The sequence below is a fragment of the Nomascus leucogenys genome, chromosome 3 (genome assembly GCF_006542625.1).
Source record: "Nomascus leucogenys isolate Asia chromosome 3, Asia_NLE_v1, whole genome shotgun sequence".
In the NCBI taxonomy this organism is placed as follows: Eukaryota; Metazoa; Chordata; class Mammalia; order Primates; family Hylobatidae; genus Nomascus; species Nomascus leucogenys.
Window position 1 is genome coordinate 31,762,804 of NC_044383.1, and position 21,345 is coordinate 31,784,148.

At 42.0% G+C, this 21,345-nt stretch overlaps 1 protein-coding gene across 6 annotated transcripts in view; it reads left to right on the plus strand.

Moving 5' to 3' along the window:
* Nucleotides 1-21,345, plus strand: part of ARMH3 (armadillo like helical domain containing 3) — a 215,110-nt gene that overhangs the window by 154,413 nt on the left and 39,352 nt on the right. For all 6 annotated transcript variants that reach the window (XR_004028954.1, XM_003255385.2, XM_030807990.1 and 3 more), the window contains one exon: nucleotides 14,258-14,336. Coding sequence is in view for 5 of the 6 variants with exons in the window: in XM_003255385.2 (XP_003255433.1) it covers nucleotides 14,258-14,336 (79 nt within the window). In the remaining variant the exon portion in view is untranslated. The remainder of the gene's footprint in view (nucleotides 1-14,257; nucleotides 14,337-21,345) is intronic.

The window sequence follows — 21,345 nt, forward strand, 5'->3', positions numbered from 1 at the left end:
TGAACTCCTTGATCTCTGGGATTTATTTTATTCACAACCTTCATTGCCTAGCATAGTGCCTGCACATGATAGGTATTCATATGTTTGTCAAACAAACTGAATTATCAAGAGTCACTGGCAGTGCTGGCAAACCTTTGGCTTCAGATACTGTAGAACTTCCTTCTAGGGACAGAGATTCCTTGACTATATGAGAAAGCAGTCAATTTGCAGAGTAAGAGAGGAAAAAATATAGAAGTTCTCTTTCTAAAACAGTGCTTATAGCATAAACAAAGTTCTTTAATTACTTTAAAACTAAATTTCTCCTTTTGGTAGCATTACCTTTCAGGAGGAAGAAAACTTACTGCTCTTTCTGGTATATCGGAGAGATGGCAGCTAATAACCTCTTTGTGAGCATAAAACAATTATACCAGCTTCCTGTGGAGACAGTCTGCCAGAGCCAACCGCCTCACCCTCCGCATGGGCTTCATTTTCTTACTCTGGAATCTCATCGACTCTCCCCTAAAGACCTTCATCTTGTTGCACTATTATGATGAATGTTTGGAACTGGCTCTCACCCCCTGCTTTACTAGCTATTACTGGAGGTGCTGTCAAAGAATCAGGCCCCAAATTTATCCTCCCGTTAAGTCCTCTCCTGGGCAGCGCTGCTTGGTTCTGAGTAGCAGTCATCTAGTTTCCCCTCCTTTTCCCACCTCCCGCTGCCTTTGAATGTAAGCAAACTGCAGGCCCTGCTGCAGACAAAGAGCTGTGGTAGAAAGTAAGGTTGCAAATCACTTTCTACTACAGCTCTTTGTTTGCTCTTGTTCTAGACCTGAAGAGAAGTGCGCACATATGAGTGCCTGTGCATGCATCTGCTGTGAGACCTCCAACATCAGTTTCTGTCACAAGCCCAGCCCAGAAGTGCCGCAAGTGACATTTCTTCAGTTGGTTGGTTATATCTGTCTCCCAGCAATGTCTTTAGGATTTCTTCTCCATAATAAGTTAGAGATGTATTGGTTTCTGGACACAGGGACCTTACCTACTTCTGTCTATTCATATCTATTCCTCTGAGTAATAGACATACGGTGTTTGGCTTTTTAAACTAGTCATATGATTTTTTAAGTTTGTCTCACAGGTACTCTTACAGCCTTCCCCTTGTGAGAGTTTCTGTTGAATAAAAGCTTTCTGGGTCTCTGATGTAGTTGGTTGGCATTTGGTCAATTTGGGCTTTCATTTTGACTCTCAAAATTATTTGCAGAAAGAAATAGGGCCAAAAGGTGCTTCAAGTGCCATTTGTAAATCTTAGGATAATTGATGAGTATTCATTTATTCTAGCAAGCAGTGGATTTTGTTAAATAGTAGATACTGATTAGGTCTCAACAAATCTGACCCTGTTAGCTTTGGTGCTAACTCATTAATAAAGCTGATGTTGAGGCTGCCATTAACATTAGAAAAGTGATGTTCCCTAGTAATATTTCTTTCCTTGAGGAGAAACTATTTTGCAATGAACTTCTTCCCTTTTCAGAGAGAGAGAGACTATCAACTTCACTTAGGCAGAATGGTTCAATACTTTGGGCAGCTTGTTTATTCTTTATTTACTTCTTGATTTACCAAACTATCCCATTCTCTTTACCTCACTGACATAACTGCTACCCAGCGCCCCTGCTTTCTCCCATCCTCTCTACCTCTCAAGCCTCCCTTCTGTAGCCAACCCTACCACCTGCCACAGTATCCACACCCAGGCTTCTTATAGGAAGCCATCTCTGTGAGGGTCTGTCTGAAAGTAACATAAGTCAGTGCCAGAGCAGGTGAAAGCAGCCTGCTTTTTCAGAGCTGACGAGAAGGGCGAAGCTCTCTGTCACAGTGGGTGGGTGAGCAGCTAGGGCCAAGTAACACCACATCTCAGTGGTTAGCACCTGCAGGCTCAGAGCTGACAGTGCACTGTAGTGAGATTCATCTTTGTTCACTTAACTGATGTGAGCTTTATGGTAAACGTTCGTTTGCTTAATTACTTTGGCAGACTTGCTGATTGCCTTTCCTGAGGAGTTCTAAAAGTTCCCCCTGGGATGGAGTATAAGCCTGTTTCCATGTCTTTTAATTTCATTCTTTTCCTGGAGTACTTGAAAACCAGTACGTGATCCATATGGCCCACCCTCTCATCTCTCCTGTATGTGAACATCAGGACCACTGCTATCTAGTATGGAATCCATATGGCCCACACTGGACCACTGGGAAATCTTGACAGGTTTCTTCCTCCTTTGTGCACGAGATCCTCCTCCTCCGCCACTGAGGTATTATGTATGGCTCATCTAGTCTAGTTTAGGATTCATATGCCTCTTTTTCTCTAACTGGCATGGGATCCGCAGAATATTTCCCTCCTTCCTCAGTCGAGCGTGTGATCCACTAAAATAATTTCCCTTTATTTTTAGAGACAGGGTCTTGCTCTGTTGCCCAGGCTGGAGTACAGTGGCATGATCACAGCTCACTGTAACCTCAAACTCCTGGATTCAAGCAATTATCGTGCTTCATCCTCACAAATGGCTAGGGCTATAGGTGTGCACATTATGCTGGCTAATTTTTAAAAATTTTTGGTAGATATGGGGGTCTCACTGTGTTGCCCAGGCTGCTCTTGAACTCCTGGCCTCAAGCAGTTCTCCCACCTGGGCCTCCTAAAGTGTTGGGATTACCGGCATGAGCCACTGTGACCAGCCAATTCGCCATTATTTTTGAAGTGACGGGAAAAGAAGACTAGTCAGTTGCTCATTTGCTTGCTCTCCCATGCTTAAAATTTAAGTGTCTTATAATAAATTGATTAATTGGGCTAATGGGAATGAGGTGTAATTAAAATATTTCAGGTTTTTATCTCATGCCAGTTTTTAAAACGTTCTTAATTCATATTCAAGGGATTGGAATGTTCACCATTAATCAAAATTAGATCAGTTTTTGGGGGTTTTGAGCTTATCTTCATTGCTTCAGAATTCCTCTTAGGTATGTGTTAGGATTTTCTTATGTCCTGAAAAGGGACAGAACATCTAATACACATTTTCTTATAGGCCATTCTGTTCCTTTATATTCATTTGTCATTTCTGAGCATGTAGAGGAGCCTTGCTTCTGGAAATAGGAAATCTAGGAAATAGGAAATAGGAAAACCAATTCCAAAGGTTATTAGAGGTTTTCATTCTGTAGCCCCAGGAACTCTGCCAGTAACTTCGGCCCTGCCACTAGAGAACAGAGTAAGGTAGTCAGAAGCACAGAGTAATGGATCTGAGCAACAATAGGATAATCTTGTAGGTGTTTTATGTTTAGGAACGTTGTGGAGCCTCTTTTCATTTATTGAAAGATTTAATAAAAAGTAGACATAAGGGGAATGGATTAAGTGATGATGCCTTTTATGGAAATGTAGATGGTCCATTTGACTTTTGTGGTTCTTTCAACACTTGTGGTTCATTCTCCATTTACATTGGATCATTGGGTAAAGTAAGCAACTATATGCACTGGTCAGTAGTTCATCCTTCTTGCTGGTTGTCAAAATGCCTTTTATACTAAGGTTCCATTTTTGTGTCTTTGGTCCTGAAAAGAATGGCCACAGGGACAGTAGTATAATTTATGGAGGGAAATAATTGTCCTGAAAGGGTTAAGACCTAAAACTTAGGGGGTAGGTTAGCAGGATAATCCTAACAGGTCAGTTGCTGATGTTTTGATTAGATAGTTTCAAAGTGAAAAGGTTAGAAGGTATTCTTACTTGAGGTTTTATTTTGTTTAATGTTAATCAGCAGAGTCTCTGAGGCTTGTAATGCACTTCTGTTAACAGGCATCAAGGGAAACTACTTTTTTTGTTGTTGTTGAATTGGGTGGGCTGAAGATTCATTGACTCCATGAAGAAGGAAGCTTAGTACTGCATGAAATGGGAGTCTGTGAGGCAGTTCTGAAGGTGAAAGAAATGTTAGTTTAAAATTAAATAACTCAACCTCAGATGAACCATTTTAACTACTGCCACATACACTCAGTCATACCTTTACCCCTTCTCAGAAGCCAGTATTTTACCTGTATGCCTGAAGGTTTCCCAGGTAAAAGCAATTACAAATATGATGGTTTTCTTGTCTTTAATCGCAGATACCTGAGAACATACTCTGTAGTATATTGCATAGTAGTATATCACTGGACTGGTCTAGGAAAAGGGAAGCTGCCTTGGGGGAAAAAAATTCTTTAGGGGTAGTTAGATGGTATACAGGAAAACAGAGAGGAAGGTTTTGGAAGTGAAATTCAACTAAAGAAACTACTACTCAGAGAGGTTGGTCTCTTGCCCAAAGTCACACAGTTAATAAGTGGAGGAATCCAGATTTTTTCAGATCTCCTTTCTCTAAAGGCATGCTGTTTTCTGTATGAACCATGTTGTTCGGGGAAGCAATGGTATTTTAACTGGGCCTTCAAGGAAAAAGATGACTTAGGCTTTTTAGTGGTGATAACATTCTATGTGAAGAAATCCAGGTAAACAAAAACAAGACATCCAGGTGTAAATATTTAGTAAGCATTTGAAAATACAGGGCTACAGCTCTTAATGAGGTTGGAGCTTAAGATCCAAATTTTTTACTAAGCTTGAGAAATTCACCCACAATCAGACTCGTTAATGTAAATCTGGTAGTCTTATAGGAGTAGTTTTAGGGTGAAACCTTCAAGAATCTTCATATACATACGTGTGTGTGTGTGTGCGTGTGTGTGTGCGTATTGAGTATACCAGTTATGTTTCCTCCTTCCTTGGAATGAGAGTTACAAAAACAACTTTTGCTTGTTTTTCCCTGTTCTGCCTGAAAGATGTACATAGCAGCTTTTAGAGATAGCCTGCTTCCTTCAGGTATCTCAGTAAACAATCGCCGTGTTCTGAACTTCTGAATGAAACTATTTATTTATTGTTTCATTAAAGACTCGTGGATGCTTCTGTCCATGGGAGATTGCATTTTGGAGGATTTGCTTTAGCTTTATATTGGATATGAGGAGGAATCCACATTTTCTTTTTCTTCTTTTTTTTTTTTCTTAAGACTGGGTCTTGCTCTGTCACCCCGGCTAGGAAGCACAGTGGTGTGATCATGGTTCCCTGCAGCCTTGACATCCCTGGCTCAAATCATCCTCCCACCTCAGCCTCCTGAGTAGCTGGGACTACAACAGGCACATGTCACCATGCCCAGCTAATTAAAAAAATGTATATGTTTGTTTTTTTTGTACTCCTGAGCTAAGCACTTCTCCCACTTGAGCCTCCCAAAGTGCTGGAATTATAGGCGAGAGCCACCGTGCCTGGTCCACATTTTCTCTTAAGCTATATTGCCTGCATTGTTAAAGGAACATTTCCATGCTTATCTTTAATGCAAGTTCGGCATTAACTATGTGTCTCAGTTAACAACTGCCCGGCACTTGGGAAAAGAGAACTGCTTTGCAGAGTCATGAGTCAGAGAGAATAAGTTAAAATGGACCAAGAAATCCCCAGCCAGTTTACTGCTCATCCTTACTGTTCCATCTGTCCACTTCATTTTGCTTCAGCCTGTGTAAGTGACCTCTATCTTCTGCAGTCAGAAGTTGACAGTTGCATTGGAGGGTGGCCCAGATTCCTGCTCTTAAAGATGCATTGGGCACAGTGCCATCCCTCACTGTGGTTGGCTTTAGCAATTTCTCTTTACTATGATGTTGTCTGTTTATTTTTCCTTCCCCTTTGGGACTTTCTAATTCAGTGGCTTCAGAGGCCCAGTGTCAGAATAAAACACACTCCCCCACACCTCACCTCATCCTCCCCACCCTCAAACAAACACACAAACAAAACCTAGGCTTACTTTTAGAAGGTATTAGATTACTTAAAGAAGAAATGCCAGAAAGCTTTCCTCTAGCCTCTTGATATGACTTAAGAGGAAGAAAAGCTTTATTGTCATCAGTGTCAACTTTTGCTCCTTCTTTGGGAGGACAGCTGTTCATGTCTGAGCCACCTTTTTTCCTGGGATTAGGATAAAACATTTTAATTTTTATTTTCATACTTTGGGAGGATAGCTAGTGATTCTGGATCTCCAGAAGCAAAAGCTACTTACAGTGAAACTGGACAAAATATTGGTGAGCAAAATAAATTTGGTACCTGCTGTCTTGGAGCTTTTAGTTCAAGTTTCAGAAAAGATAGAGGTTTGGTTAGAAATTATATTCTCTTTTCCCACTAAGTTCTGTCTGTGGGTAGAACTCATTTACCCTTCCTTGGGCGTTATTACAACCTATATTTCTTTAAATCCTCTTCCCAATTCTGTTTCCTTGAATAATGTGGGCAACTCCAACTATTGCTGGAAAAAAAAATTGGTAAAGGATGTTGAGAATAAGAGAAACTTTCTTCTCATCCACCAACTCTGCCACCCCCCTCAATATCCTATTCCAACAGCCAAAAGTTGACATCCTTTGCCACATGCAGAACTTTTGATTTAAGTATATCATACATATTACCATGAGTTGGACTCTTCTCACCTCCAGGTAGGGTCAGTCCTTCCTGAGCATGTGCCCTTCAGCACCAGTCTCACTCGCCATCTCTGCCACCTTTTGTGGTATTGCACCACAGAGCCCTCTCTCTCCAGAAGCTCCTGAAACTCCAGCTTCTGTAATTTATAGGACAGTCCATGGCCCAGTAAGCTCCTTTTCCTACTGCCATCAGCATTGCTAACATATGCAAGCTTTAGAAAAGTTGTCTTTTTTTTTTTTTTTTTTTTTGAGACGGAGTCTTGCTCTGTTGCCCAGGCTGGAGTGCAGTGGCGCAATCTCCGCTCACTGCAAGCTCCGCCTCCCGGGTTCACGCCATTCTCCTGCCTCAGCCTCCCGAGTAACTGGGACTACAGGCGCCCTCTACCGCACCCGGCTAATTTTTTGTATTTTTAGTAGAGATGGGGTTTCACCGTGCTAGCCAGGATGGTCTTGATCTCCTGACCTCGTGATCCGCCCGCCTCGGCCTCCCAAAGTGCTGGGATTACAGGCGTGAGCCACCGCGCCCAGCCTTAGAAAAGTTTTCTTGGTGAGTGAATCACCCTGGGAGTCACCACGTGAATTCTGTGTGGAACTGGTTGGAAAAAGCAGCTTGCTCAAAAACTGCTGGGGCCAAGGAGGCCATAATCATTTATATATGATACAGTTCATCCATTTAAAGTATACAGTTCATGTTTTCTGGTATAATCATAGGTTTGTGCAACCATCATCACAATCTAACTTTAGAATATTGTGTTCCCCCTGAAAGAAACCCTATACCCAATAGCAGTCACTCCCTATTCTTCCCTAACCCTCCTTGTAGCCCTAAGCAACCATAAATCTATTTTCTGCCTCTACAAATTTGCCTATTCTGGACCTTTCCTATAAATTGAAGTAGCTGTACCATTTTACACTCCCACCAGCAATGTATGAGAGTTCTTCTCCACATCCTTGCCAACACTTGTTATTGTTTTGTTTGTTTTTGAGACAGGGTCTGCACTCTCACCTAGGCTGGAGCGCAGTGGCTCCACCTTAGCTCACTGCAGCCTCGGCCTCCTAGGATCAAGCGATCTGCCCACCTTGGCCTCCCAAGTAGCTGGGACTACCAATGCGTGCCACCACACCCAGCTAATGTTTTTTTGTAATTTTGTAGAGCTGGGGGTCTCCCCACATTGCCCAGACTTGTCTCGAACTCCTGGGATTGCAGGCATGAGCCACTGTGCCCAGCCTTGCTGTTCTCTTTTTACCACTATCCTGATGGGTTTGAAGTGGTATCTCATTGTGGTTTTGATTTGGATTTCCCTAATGACTAATGATATTGAGTATCTTTTCTTGTCTATTCAAATAATTTGTTCTTTTAAAAATTGTATTGTGTGTAATTTATTGTTGAATTATAAGAGTCCTTTATATATTCTGATACAAGTTTCTTATCAGACAAAATTTGCAAATATTTTCTCTTATTCTGTGGATTGTCCTTTCACTTTCTTGATGGCATTGTTTGCAGCACAGTTTAAACTTCAGATCGATCCACTTTTTCTTTTGTCATTTGTGCTTTTGGTGTTTTATCTAAGAAATCACTGCCTGACCTCAAGTCATGAAGATTTACTTTTAAGAATTTTACAGTTTTTCAGGGCTGGGCGCAGTGGCTCACACCTGTAATCCCAGCACTTTGGGAGGCCGAGGCAGGCGGATCACGAGGTCAGGAGATCAAGACCATCCTGGCTAGCACGGTGAAACCCCGTCTCTACTAAAAATACAAAAAATTAGCCGGACATGGTGGTGGGCGCCGGTAGTCCCAGCCACTCGGGAGGCTGAGGCAGGAGAATGGCATGAACCTGGGAGGCGGAGCTTGCAGTGAGCTGAGATTGCACCACTGCACTCCAGCCTGGGCGACAGAGCGAGACTCCCTCTCAAAAAAAAAAAAAAAAAAAAGAATTTTATCGTTTTTAGACCTTATATTTAGATCTGTGATCCATTTCGAGTTGTTTTATGTATGGTATAAGGAAGGGATCTAATTTCATTCTTTTGCATGTGGATAACTACTTGTCCCAGTACCATTTGTTGAAAAGACTATTTTTTCCCTATTTAATTGCCTTGCCACCTTTGTCAAAGGGAAACCTTAATCTTTTCATAATGGCTATGTTTTCTCATTCATTGTCCACTCATACCTTCCTGTATTTTCTCACAGTTCTGGAGGCTAGAAGTCCCACATCAAGGTCTGGCAGGGTCAGTTTCTGGTGAGAGCTGTCTTCCTGGCTTATGAGATGGCAGCCTTCTCACTGTGTCATCATGTGACAGATAGCAAGAGAGCTCTCTGGTGCCTTTTTTTTTTTTTTTTGGCAGAGTTTCACTCTTTTGCCCAGGCTGGAGTGAAGTGGCATGATTCTGGCTCACTGCAACCTCTGGCCCCTGGGTTCAACCGATTCTCCTGCTTCAGCCCCCCAAGTAGCTGTCGGGTTTTGACCGGTAAAAGTGAGAGAGAAGTACTGTTAGAATCTCCCAGAAACCCCCTCCCTAAAGGTTCAGAAAAGATGGTAGTAAATCCTTTTGGAGGTGCTATCAGTGAGAAGTAAAGCCTAAAGAAAATGGAGAGATTCCTCCTTCATCTATAAACCTGGTGCCTCATCTTTCTCCCGCCAAGAGCTAGTCAAGCATGAGTCCTCATCTAGCGCCTTGGCCAGGTGAGATGCTGTGGAATCACAACACAGGTGAGCCTGGTAGCCGTCAGACTTCCTGGGGAAGGAGAAGCAATGTAATTCAGTTACTGCAAAGGTGTGTCACTCAGCTTGGTCTGGCTTAGCATGGTTCCAGTCTTCTGTCATTTCTGTGCCATAGCAGGACATATTTCCATTTCAATAGTACAAAGTACTAAGAACTTTAATGGGAAGCCTCCAAGCCCTGTCTGGAATTCCTTTCTTAAGAGCCTGGGGAGAGAAGAGCCAGTGTTAGACTATTTTTCTTACTGCTTAGGCTGAATACCCTCCACCTGGCGTCCCCAGGACATTAGGTTAGACTCAGATTTTGCAGATAACAGTCCCAAAGAAAGAGCAAAAAAAAACCATAAGGCCGACACATATACTGCCTTTGTGGGTACTGAGTTAGAGACTACTAACTGAATCTAGACTGTCCCACCTTCCTCAGGTTTCTAAACAGTTTCTCAACCCGCCTGGTGGGAGACCTTAATCACCTGCTTAGATCTGAAGTTCTGAGGTGAGATTGTCACAGGGCAGGTTGGAAGATGATTTTATCTTCTTTCCAAATATATATTCCCAGAGTGGTAAATACCCTCAGGATAAGTTTGCCCAAACAATATCAGCATGTATGTCCTGCAATATGAAGAACAGGTCACCCATAGAGCCAGCTGACACCTGATAAGTGTAATGGTGAGAAGGGAAGGAAACAAGTGTACATTTTGAAGGTAATGCCTTCTAGGTTTTCCTTTCTCTCCCTCACTCCCTCCCTGCCTCCCAGCCCCTCTCCCCTTTCTTTCCTCTTTCCTTTTCTCCTTCCCTCTCTTCTTCCTTTCTCTTCTTTCCTTTCTTATGTCCTTGCTTTGTTTCCTTGTGAAATAACTACTCAGGTAGAAAGGAAAGAGAATTACATCTCCAGCAATTCCATTCCCAGGGATTATTTCACTGTTCCAACCTCACTAGCTCCCCTGGGTTGCCCTGGTGGCTGCTAACATTCCACCCAGACAGATAAACAAGAACAAAACCTCTAGTTCAGTTGAGACAGGAATTTTTCAAAAAAAAAAAATTTCCTAAGAAATGTAAGGAAAGCCTGATTTAAAAAAACAAAAAACAAAACCTAAAAAAGCATAAAATGTGGATGCATTTACAGAGTGCAAAATCTTTTTCTGAAGATACCTGTGGTCTAATGGTAGATTGATTTGACTACTGAAGCTCCTTTCCTTCAATCGTGTTGGTCCTGGATGCTAAACCCTATGACTCAGACTCCACCCTAAGTGAACTTTAAATTAGTGCTACTGCTAGGATCAGTGGGATTATCAGTTCTCCTCTAAACTTGCTTCCCTTACCTTCTCATTGGGTTTAGGGTCCTGTTTTTCCTTTCTGCTTGTGGGCTGTGGTCATCTCTGCCAACATCCTTGAGCCTTGCTCTCTGATTGAGAAAAATATTTGACCCCCACTTGGTCACAAAATTCTTTCCTACTTTGGATTTGGAGCAAACCTCAGCCTTAACTTGCAGATATGATCTCCAGCTTTCTCAGTAGTTTCTGGAAAAATAAATTGTCAGAACTCTTTTCTTGCTCCTGACTCATGTCTGTCGTATTTGGTTTATTCACTTATTGAATATTTATTGAGCACAAGCTGTGTACCAGGCATTGGGTTAGATGTTTGGCATTGCTTTTCCAAGTTTTTATTATATGTACTATAAATGTTATATATTATGTTATATAAATTTTATAAATGTACCCTCTAAGATTTAGCCCTCTTTCAACAAACATTTCTTATATGGCTGTAATAAACTATTCCCAGGTATTGTGATAAGTGCTGGGATTGGTATTTTTTTTTAAGTTTTTGGTTTATACTTTTATTACCTGAATTAGATTAAATGGTTCTATAATTCTTTACTATCAAGAAGCTATAAAAGAAAATAGTGATTTGTTATGCTAGCTCATACATACACACACACAAACACACATACACACGTGCACACGTTTTATTTTTTATTTTTGAGAGAAGGTCTCGTTATATTGCCCAGGCTGGAGCGTGGTAGCACAAACGCCACTCACTGCAGCCTCATTCCCCTGGGCTCAAGTGATCCTCCCACTTCAGCCTTCCAAGTAGCTGAGACTACAGGCAAATAAATGCCACCACACCTGGCCCTGGCTTATTATTATTATTATTATTTTTTATTTTGTAGAGACAAGGTCTCCCCATGTTGCCCAGGCTGGTCTTGAACTCCTGGGTTCAAGTAATCCTCCCACCTTAGCCTCCCAAAGTGCTGGGATTATAGTTGTGAGCCACTGCACCCAGCCCACGCACCCATTTTGTTGTTGTTGTTGATTTTGGGTGGGTTTTTTTGCGGGGAGACAGGGTTTCATTATGTCACCCAGGCTGGAGTGCAGTGGCACAATCTTGGCTCACTGAAACCTCTGCCTCCCAGGCTTAAGTGATCCTCCCACCTCAGCCTCCCAAGTAGCTGGGACCACAAGTGTGTGCCGCCACACCTGGCTAAATTTTTTTGTATTTTTTGTAGAGACAGGGTTTCACCATGTTACCTAGGCTGATCTTGAACTCCTGGGCTCAAGTGATCTGCTCACCTTGGCCTCTCAAAGTGCTGGAATTACATGCATGAGCCACCACGCCTAGCCCACACCACCCATTTTAATAAACTTTCTGTTTTGGAATAATTTTAGATTTACAGAGAAAGTAAAAAGATAATCCACAGAGTTCCTGGATACCCTCAGCCTAGTTTCCCTCATTTTATGTCACCAAGGTACATGTATCAACACTAAGTAACTGGCATTATTATTAACTAAATTCCGTATTTTGATTAGATTTTACCAGTTTTTCCATTAATGTCCTCTTGCTGTGCCAGGGTCCATTCCAGGATATGCATTTAATTGTCATATCTCCCTAGTGATTTGTGACAATTTCTCAACTCTTGTTTTTCATGACTTTTAGAGTCTTAAGAAAGTACTGGCTGGGCACGGTGGCTCACACGTGTAATCCCAATACTTTGGGAGGCCAAGGTGAGTGGATCACCTGAAAGATCAGGAGTTTGAGAACAGCCTGGCCAATGTGGTGAAACCGCATCTCTGTTAAAAATACAAAATTAGCTGGGCATGGTGGCGGGGGCCTGTAATCCCAGCTTCTTGGGAAGCTGAGGCGGAAGAATTGATTGAACCCAGAAGGTGGAGGTTGCAGTGAGCTGAGATCGCACCATTGCACTCCAGCCTGGGCAACAAGAGCAAAACTCCATCTGAAAGAAAGAAAGAAAGAAAGAGAGAGAGAGAGAGAGAGAGAGAGAAAGGAAGGAAGGAAGGAAGGAAGGAAGGAAGGAAGGAAGGAAGGAAGGAAAGAAAGAGAAAGAAAGAAAGAAAGAAAGAAAGAAAGAAAGAAAGAAAGAAAGAAAGAAAAGAAAGAAAAGAAAGAAAGAAAGAAAGAAACTACCAGTCAGGGCCAGGAGCAATGGCTCATGCCTGTAATCCCAGCATTTTAGGAGGTGAGGAGGGAGGACTGCCTGAGCTCAGGAGTTTGAGACCAGCCTGGGCAATCTGGCAAAACCCCATCTCTACAAAAAATACAAAAATTAGCCAGATATGGTGGCACATGCCTGTAGTCCCAGCTACTTGGGAGGCTGAAGTGGGAGGATTGCCTGAGCCAAGGAGATGGAGGCTGTAGTGAGCCATGTTTGTGCCACTGCACTCCAGCCTGGATGACAAAGTGAGACCCTGTCTCAAAAAAAAAAAAAAAAGTTCCAGTCAGGTATCCTGTAGAATGTCCCCTGTCTGATATTTTTCTTGTGATTAGATTGAGATATTAAGTGCCCTTCTCATCAGATCATACCAAGGGTTACATGATATCTACATGATATCACTTGCAATGTACAGCTTCATCATTTGGTTAAGGTAGTGTTTACCAGGCTTCTTTGCTATCAAGTTACTGTGTTTCCCATTTGCTACTCTAGTCTTTGGCAATAAATCACTAAATCTAGCCCACCCTCAGGATGAGAAATAAACTTCATTTCCTATAGGGAGAAGTATCTACATATATTATTTGAAATTGTTCTATAAGAAAGATTTGTTGGCCAGCCGCTGTGGCTCATGTCTGTAATCCCAGCACTTTGGGAGGCGGAGACCTGTGGATTGCTTGAGCCCAGGCTTGAGCCTGGGTGACATGGCAAAACCCTGTCTCTACCAACAAAATACAAAAATAATTAGCCGGGCATGGTGGCACATGCCTGTAGTCCCAGCTACTAGGGAGGCTTAGGTGGGAGGATCGCTTGAGCCTGGGAGGTTAAGGATGCAGTGAGCCATGATCATGCCACTGCATTCCAGACTTGGTGACAGAGTGACACCCTGTCTAAAATATATATATATGAAAAAAAGAGATTTGTCTCTTCTCTATGAATCATTTATATTCATATGGACTCATGTAAAACCCTGATCTAAAACCTGTGTTCTTTTTGCTACACCAGGCAAGAAATGACAAAGACCTATACCAAGGCATTGGTTTCAGGGAAATTTATTTCAGATTTCAGAGATTTTTTAAGAGGTAGATTTGATAAGACTAGGTAATTTTGGATGTGACCAAGTGATGGGAGAAGGGAGTGTTTTAAAATGACACTCAGCTTTTGGGTTGAATGGCCGGATGTAAAATTTTGGTTTGAAACTATTTACTAACAAGTATGAAGATTGCTTCTATTTAGCCTGTATGTTGTTGGCCCAGCTTTACTGAGTGCCCTGTTCTCCCAAGTCAGAGAAGACAGCTTTTCTTGCTGATTGAAGCACCAGGGCCCCCTAGTGGACAGCCCTCTGGGTTCCCTTTCTCATCTGAAGGACTCAATATTTTTGTTTGGCCTTGGGTTTTTTCCGTTAGTTCATTTGCAGAGCAGAGATGCTTGATTCTATTTTCTGTCTAATAGTAAATCCTTCCCACTTCAGAGTTATCAGTTCACCCCCATTTGTGACTACCTCATGTTCAATAAGAGGATAGTTACTCAGTCACAATCAGTCCCATGCTCTAGTACTCTAAACCAGAGGGTACTTGATCCTTATTTTTTAACAGATGTATCCCCCTCTTCCATCTGGCACCATATTAATATGAATTCTTTGTTTCAGAGCCATCATCAACCACTTTAACCCCAAAATTGAGTCCTACGCTGCTGTGAATCACATATCCCAACTGTCAGAGGAGCAGGTAAGCCACTATTTCCCCAGATGACCTAGTTGGTGGCTAGGATCAAGCAGTTAGTTGCCTTCTCTCTGATGGCAGGGGGATTCTGTGACTGAGCTTTTGTGGTGGTGACCAGGGCCAGGCTGCTGAGAGGAATTAGTGTGGGGTTGGTTGATGGTACTTTTAATACAGAGTGATGCTGTCTGTCTTTGTGCCATCTGAAGGGTTTGTTAATTATATAGAAGATATGTAGGTGAAAATCTGGTGAATTATTGTTTTAGAGTGTGATAAGGCATTTCTTTTTTTAAAATCTTAGGCAGAGAGTCATTTTGATTTTTGAAAATAAGAAATGAGAACTTAGAAATGGATGAAACTGCCAATTAGAAAAACCCTGAGTTCAGCTTAATTTGAAGCTATTTGGCTCGTTAAAACATGAGCCCTCATTGGGACAGATTTTCCTTAGTAATTGAGTTCTCTTTGCCTTGAGCAATTATTTTTGAGGAGGTTTTTCTGTGGTGTGGACTGAGTTAGAGATGCAGATAGCCTTGTGTCTTTGTTTTCCTTAAATCTGGCCTGATTTCCCCTTCTCCCAGAGCGCCTGCACTCAGCTCTGCATTATATAAAAGTACAGATGAGGCGTTAGCGTGGCATGGGATTGAACTTGATGTGTCAAAATGAGACTCTTGAGTCCTTTTCTTAAAAGCACAAAATAAGACATCCTATTCATATGGTTCCCTTTCCTTTTCACCCGACTCCCAAATTGGAGGGGCCAGGGTATAGACTCCAAGCTGGTAGGAAGACCACATGTGCCCTGTTCTTCCTTTTTTGCCAGTGCATCTTTGTAACCCTTGTTTGAGCTTCTTGCTGGCAGAGCCAGCCAGCCAGCTATGATTTGACCATGTGTTTCAGTGTTCCTCAAAGCTATTCAGTTCTCCCAGTGAAGCACCAAGCAAGCCTTTTTCCTAATAGACAAGCTTCTCAGTATTCCCACCAGTGGCTCTTTTCTCAGCCAGATGGATAGGACTCTATTAGTCTGTCAGTTGTTCCCTTTGACATATTTGTTCTCTTTTGTGAGGCCAGCTGTGAGAATCCATCCTCACATTTAAAACTGCTTTTATAAATGGCCTTCATTTCCTTTTTTCCTCTCTGCCTGTGGAGCTATCCTGAATCCTGTTCTTTGATGCTGTGCTGTCTGTGAGGTGCTTTGTGATGCTACCATTTTCTTGTTGGACTGGTTCACACTAATTTTACTATATCATTTTTATGCAAAATAATTCAACATCTTGAGTTTTATGCAGTAAGAGAAGGGGTGACTTTCCTACCACAGTGAGCTCTGGTTAGTCTAAAAGGTTTTTTTTTTTTTTAAAAAAAAAAAAAGGAAGAGACATTTGCTGTGTCAGCCACGTGCAGTATTCATCCCCCAGCAGCTTGGGAAGGTCAAGCTGAAATCTTTCTCCAGCAGTAGCTGCCACAGACCAATAATAAAAATCCTTTCTGGCACACAAGGCAATCTGTGAAAGGATGATTAGCAAGCACGTGTCCTCAGCCTCCTCCAACTTCTTTCAAAGTTAAATGAAATGATGAAAGTGCCTCCCAAAAAGAGTGCACAAGCCAGAGATGAAGCGATTTCAGTGGAGAGGGATTTCATAGGAGAAAGGGGAAAGGATAGCAAGATTGATTTACTTGGTCAGTATATAATTGTATACCTGCTGGGTGCAGTGGGTCACACCTGTAATCCCAGCACTTTGGGAGGCTGAGGTGAGCAGATTGCTTGAGCCCAGGAATTCAAGACCACCCTGTACCACATGGTGAAGCTGTCTCTACAAAAAAAAAAAAAAAAGAGAGAGAGAGAAAGAAAAATTAGCCAGACGTGGTGGTGCGCACTTGTAGTCCCAGCAACTTGGGAGGCTGAGGTGGGAGCTGAGGTGAACCCAGGGAGGTTGAGGCTGCAGTAAGCTGTGATCATGCCACTGCACTCCAGCCTGGGTGACAGTGAGACCCTGTCTCAAAATAATAGTAATAATAACAATTATCATTATTATTGTATACCTTCTATAATATAAGTTGTGGTGCTAAGGTAAATGGGGATCAGTGGTGAATAATCTTAGTCATTGCTCTCATGGAGTCTTTGTGTACTCATTACCTCTTTTAACAGTCCTTTTCACTTGGGGGTTTGGAGGAGGGTGATACTATTCTGGGACCTTCTTGAGAGCCACCCTCAAAATAGTTGTTGCTTCTCTTCTCTAACTGACTTTGAAGGGTGCTAAATGACAGCATTACAGTACACTTGGTTTATTCTCAGCACTATCAGATTAGAGGTATTTGACTGCCTTGCTAATCTCCAGCATGTGTTGGAGCACTTCTCTCCCTTCACTTAGGAGCATTAATGTGAATGTCACTTAATGTTAACAGTATTCATGGCCTCTCAAAGAGCTAGTTTTATGGATTGCAGTAGGGCCCTGCAGTTGTTAGCAGCAGACTGAGTAGAGAAAAAAGTCAAGAACTTAATCCTCAATAGATTCTAAAGTACTCCTAAAATAAAACCTAAAGACCATGGATAGGTGTTAAATGGAATTTGTAGCATTTAGTAAGTTAGCAGAGAAGACAGGGTTCTTTGCTATGTCTGCCTGCCCAGCCTGCCGTTTTTTTCTGGCAAAGAGATTTGTGAATTCTTGAATTCTGACAACCCCTAGACACATTCCAGCCTCTGTTTGAGGCATTTCAAGGTGATACTTGTAAATCCATTATTGCATATTAAACAAAGCCCAGCCTTTCACATTGGGGTTTCTTTTCAGACATCCAGAAGGTAAATGACATTTTTCTATTAATTGTCATTGGCTTCATCATTCATGATAAACTTTTTAATCAGTTAATACCCTCAATGTGACTGAAGGATCGTTCTTTTTTGTTCGTTTGTTTTTGAGACGGAGTCTCACCCTGTCACCCAGGCTGGAGTACAGTGGCACGATCTTAGCTCACTGCAGCCTCTGTCCCCTGGGTTCAAGCGATTCTCCTGCTTCAGCCTCCCAGGTAGCTGGGATTAGAGGTGCATGCCACCATGCCCGGCTGATTTTCGTTTTTTTTTAAGTAGGGTTTCGCCATGTTTGCCAGGTTGGTCTCGAACTCCTGACCTCAAATGAGCCACCTGCTTTAGCCTCCCAAAGTGCTGACATTACAGGCATGAGCCACTGCACTCAGCCTGGTCATACATTTTTTTAATGTAATAAACTGTATGCATTTTTATGGTGTATATGCAGGTGCTATATTTGTCTGGGGTTAATTGTGAAGCTTGTTCATTTTTACCTCTTTTTTTTTAATATGTGGTAGAATATACATAACATAAAATTTACCATTTTAACCCCCCCTTTTTTTTTTTTTGAGACGGAGTCTTGCCCTTGTTGCCCAGGCTGGAGTGCAATGGCGCGATCTTGGCTCACTGCAACCTCTGCCTCTCGGGTTCAATCAATTCTCCTGCGTCAGCCTCCCCTCTCGGGTTCAATCAATTCTCCTGTGTCAGCCTCCCTAGTAGCTGGGATTATAGGCACCCACCACCACGCTCAGCTAATTTTTTGTATTTTTTAGTAAAGATGGGGTTTCACCATGTTGGCCAGCCTGGTCTCGAACTCCTGACCTCGGGTGATCCACCCACCTTGGGCTCCCAAAGTGCTGGGATTACAGGCGTGAGCCACTGTGCCCAGCCCATTTTAACCCTTTTTAAGTGTACAGTTCAGTGGCATTAAATACATTCACATTGTTGTGCAACCATCTCTGCTCTCCTTCTCTCCAGGGATTTTTCATCATTCCATACTGAAACTCTATATCCATTAAACAGTTACTCCCCATTTCCCCTACCCTGAGCCCCTGACAACCACTGTTCTACTCTGTCTCTATGAATTTGACTATTCTAGGTACTTTAATGGAATCATACAGTATTTGGACTTTTGTGACTAGGTTATTTCACTTAGCATCATGTATTCAAGATTCATCCATATTGTACCATGTGCCACAATTTTGTTCCTTTTTAAGGCTGCATAATATTCCATTGCATGTATATACATTCTGTTTATTCATCCATTGGTGGACATTTGGGTTATCTCCACCTTTCAGCTATTATGAATAATGTTGCTTTTGAACATTGGCGTATTACAACTGTGTGTTGGAGTCCCTGCTTTCAATTCTTTTGTGTATATACTCAGAAGTAGAATTGCTGGATCACAGGATAATTCTATGTTTAACATTTTGAGGAACTGCCAGACTGTTTCTCAGATTGGCTGTACCATTTTACATCCCAATTTCTCCACATCCTTGCCAACATTTGTTTTCTGTTTTTTTTTTTTTTTTAATAGCCATCCTAATGGGTATGACGTGGTATCTCATTGTAGTTTTGATTTGCATTTACCTAATGATGTATTGAGCATCTCTTCATGTACATATTAGCCATTTGTAGATCATCTCTGGAGAAATGTCTTTTCAAGTCCTTTGCACATTTTTTAATTGGGGAATTTTTGTTGTTGTTGTTTACTGTTAGGAATTCTTTATATATTCTGGATGTTAATTCCTCATTAGATATCTGCAAATACTCTACTCCATTCTGTGGTTTGTCTTTTTACTCTATTGTTAGTGTCCTTTCTGCATAAGACTTTTAAAAACTTTGGTGAAGTCCAATTTGCCTGTTTTTTTTGTTTGTTTGTTTCGTTTTGTTTTTTGTTGTTGTTGTTGTTGTTGCCTGTGCTTTTGGTGTCAAATCCAAGAAGTCCAAGAAGTTATTTCCAAATCTAATGTTATGAAGCTTTCCCCCTTTGTTTTCTTCTAAGAGTTTAGTTTTAGCTCTTATGTTTAGATATTTAATCCATTTTGAGTTAATTTTTATATATGGCATTAGGTAAGGGCATTTTGACCTCTTTTTGTATTTAACATATCTTTATGAATAAAGATTATGGAGAAGATACAACTTGCTTTTCTAAGAGCTATGAAACTACTCATAGTTTATTCCTTACTGGATTTGGCTTGTTTCTAGGACACCTTTCAAAATTGTCCTTCAGGCCCCCCGCCCCCGCCCCTCAACTGAGATTTAGTTCCTTTCTCTCTCCAGAGTGGCTTTTTAGTAAGCATGCATCCCTACCTAGCAGAATCATTTGATATGTCCAGGAAAATTGATCATCAAGGAATAAGGATTCCCAAAAAGATGAAACTAAGGGGTCAGACTGGAAGATTTAGAATGCATACCAGCTTAAGTGGTTTCTGACATTAGGAACTTTGAGTCTACTTTGATTCTTTCCATTCCTAAGGCTACTTTCTCTCTGCTTCCAGTTGTGTTCATCTCCTCTAGCTCTCTTCTCTTTTAAAGAGGACCACAAATAATGCAACCTGAGCACATCAGTCACCCTTGTAAGCCTTCCGAAATTCTGGTCTTCAGCTTGTCCCTCGCTAGTGGCCTGCACCCTAATTTTCTTTTTGTTTGCTTGGCGGATGTGTGTGTGTGTGTGTGTGTGTGTGTGTGTGTGTGTGATCTCACTCTGTTGCCCAGACTGGAGTGCAGTGGCATGATCATAACTTACTACAGCCTCGACCTCCTGGGTTCAAGTGATCCTTCTATCTTATCCTGCTGAATAACTAGGACCACGAGCGCATGCCACCATGCCTGGCTAATTTTTTAAATTTTTTGTAGAGATGGAGTCTCACTATGTTTTCCAGGCTAGTCTCAAACTCCTGGGCTCAGGCAATCCACCCACCTTTGCCTCCCAAAGTGCTGGGATTATAGGCATGAGCACCAGGCTACACTCTGATTTTCATTCCCCAGGGAGGATAGTTGTCATACAACTTGTGTTGCATAGAATAACCTCATGACCATTTTGTCTGTACTAAATAAATGTAGATGGCAGGTATTTAAGAGAAACTTAAATACTTGGGTTTGGATGCTTTGAGGATATCCTGTCTTGATGAAGCAATGCTACTACCTTCACAGAAGTATGCTGAAATGGAAGAGCTCTCCAGGGAGGTTCTTCTGCCTACCCCGTCCTATCTGACACTCTTAGATACTCCCTCTCCTCTATTCTTACTTTTATTTTATTATTTTTTTTTAGAGACAAGGTCTTGCTCTGTCACCCAGGCTGGAGTGCATGGAGCGATCATTGCTTACTGTAACCTCAAACTCCTAGGTTCAAGCGATTCTCCTGCCTTGGCCTCCTGAGTAGCTAAGACTACAGGAGCATGCTACCATGCCCCACTAAATTTTTTTCAGTTTTGTGGAAAGAGGAGTCTCAAGGTGTTGCCCAGGCTGGTCTCACACTCTTGGCCTAAAGTGATCCTCCCATCTTGTCCTCTCAAAGTGCTGATATTATAGGTGTGAGCCACTGCACCCAGCCCTATTCCTACTTTTCAAACTAGGAAAAAGATTTTGATATTATCAACTGCATCATATTAGAAATGCATCCACGTATGTGCTAGAGGTCTGCCATGAGGTTTCTTGGAATGATATTAATTCACAGGTGGTGCTTAACCTAAGGTCCAAGAATAAATAGGCTTTAGGGAGTTAGTACACACCCTGAAATTGTGTGTGAAAATATGCATATGTCCTTTTTTAAATTATTATTATTGAAGAGGGTTCATCTTTCCTAAGATCCTCAACTGGTCTTTGACTTCCCTTTTACAATATTTTAAGAATCACTAGCTTAGCTACTTTCAAAAGTACCTCATACTTACGCTGGGTGTGGTGGCTCATGCCTGTAATCCCAGCACTTTGGGTGGGCAAGGCGGGCAGATCACGAGGTCAGGAGTTCGAGACCAGCTGGCCAACATGTTGAAACCCTGTCTGTACTAAAAATACAAAAATTAGCCGGGCGTGGTGGCATGTGCTTGTAATCTCAGCTACTCAGGAGGCTGAGGCAGGAGAATTGCTTGAACCCGAGAGGCGGAGATCGCAGTGAGCCAAGATCATGCCACTGCACTCCAGCCTGGGCGACAGAGCAAGACTCTGTCTCAGTGTTGGGTTGGAGGGTAAAGTACCTCATACTTTTCTTTGCTCCAAAGCCAT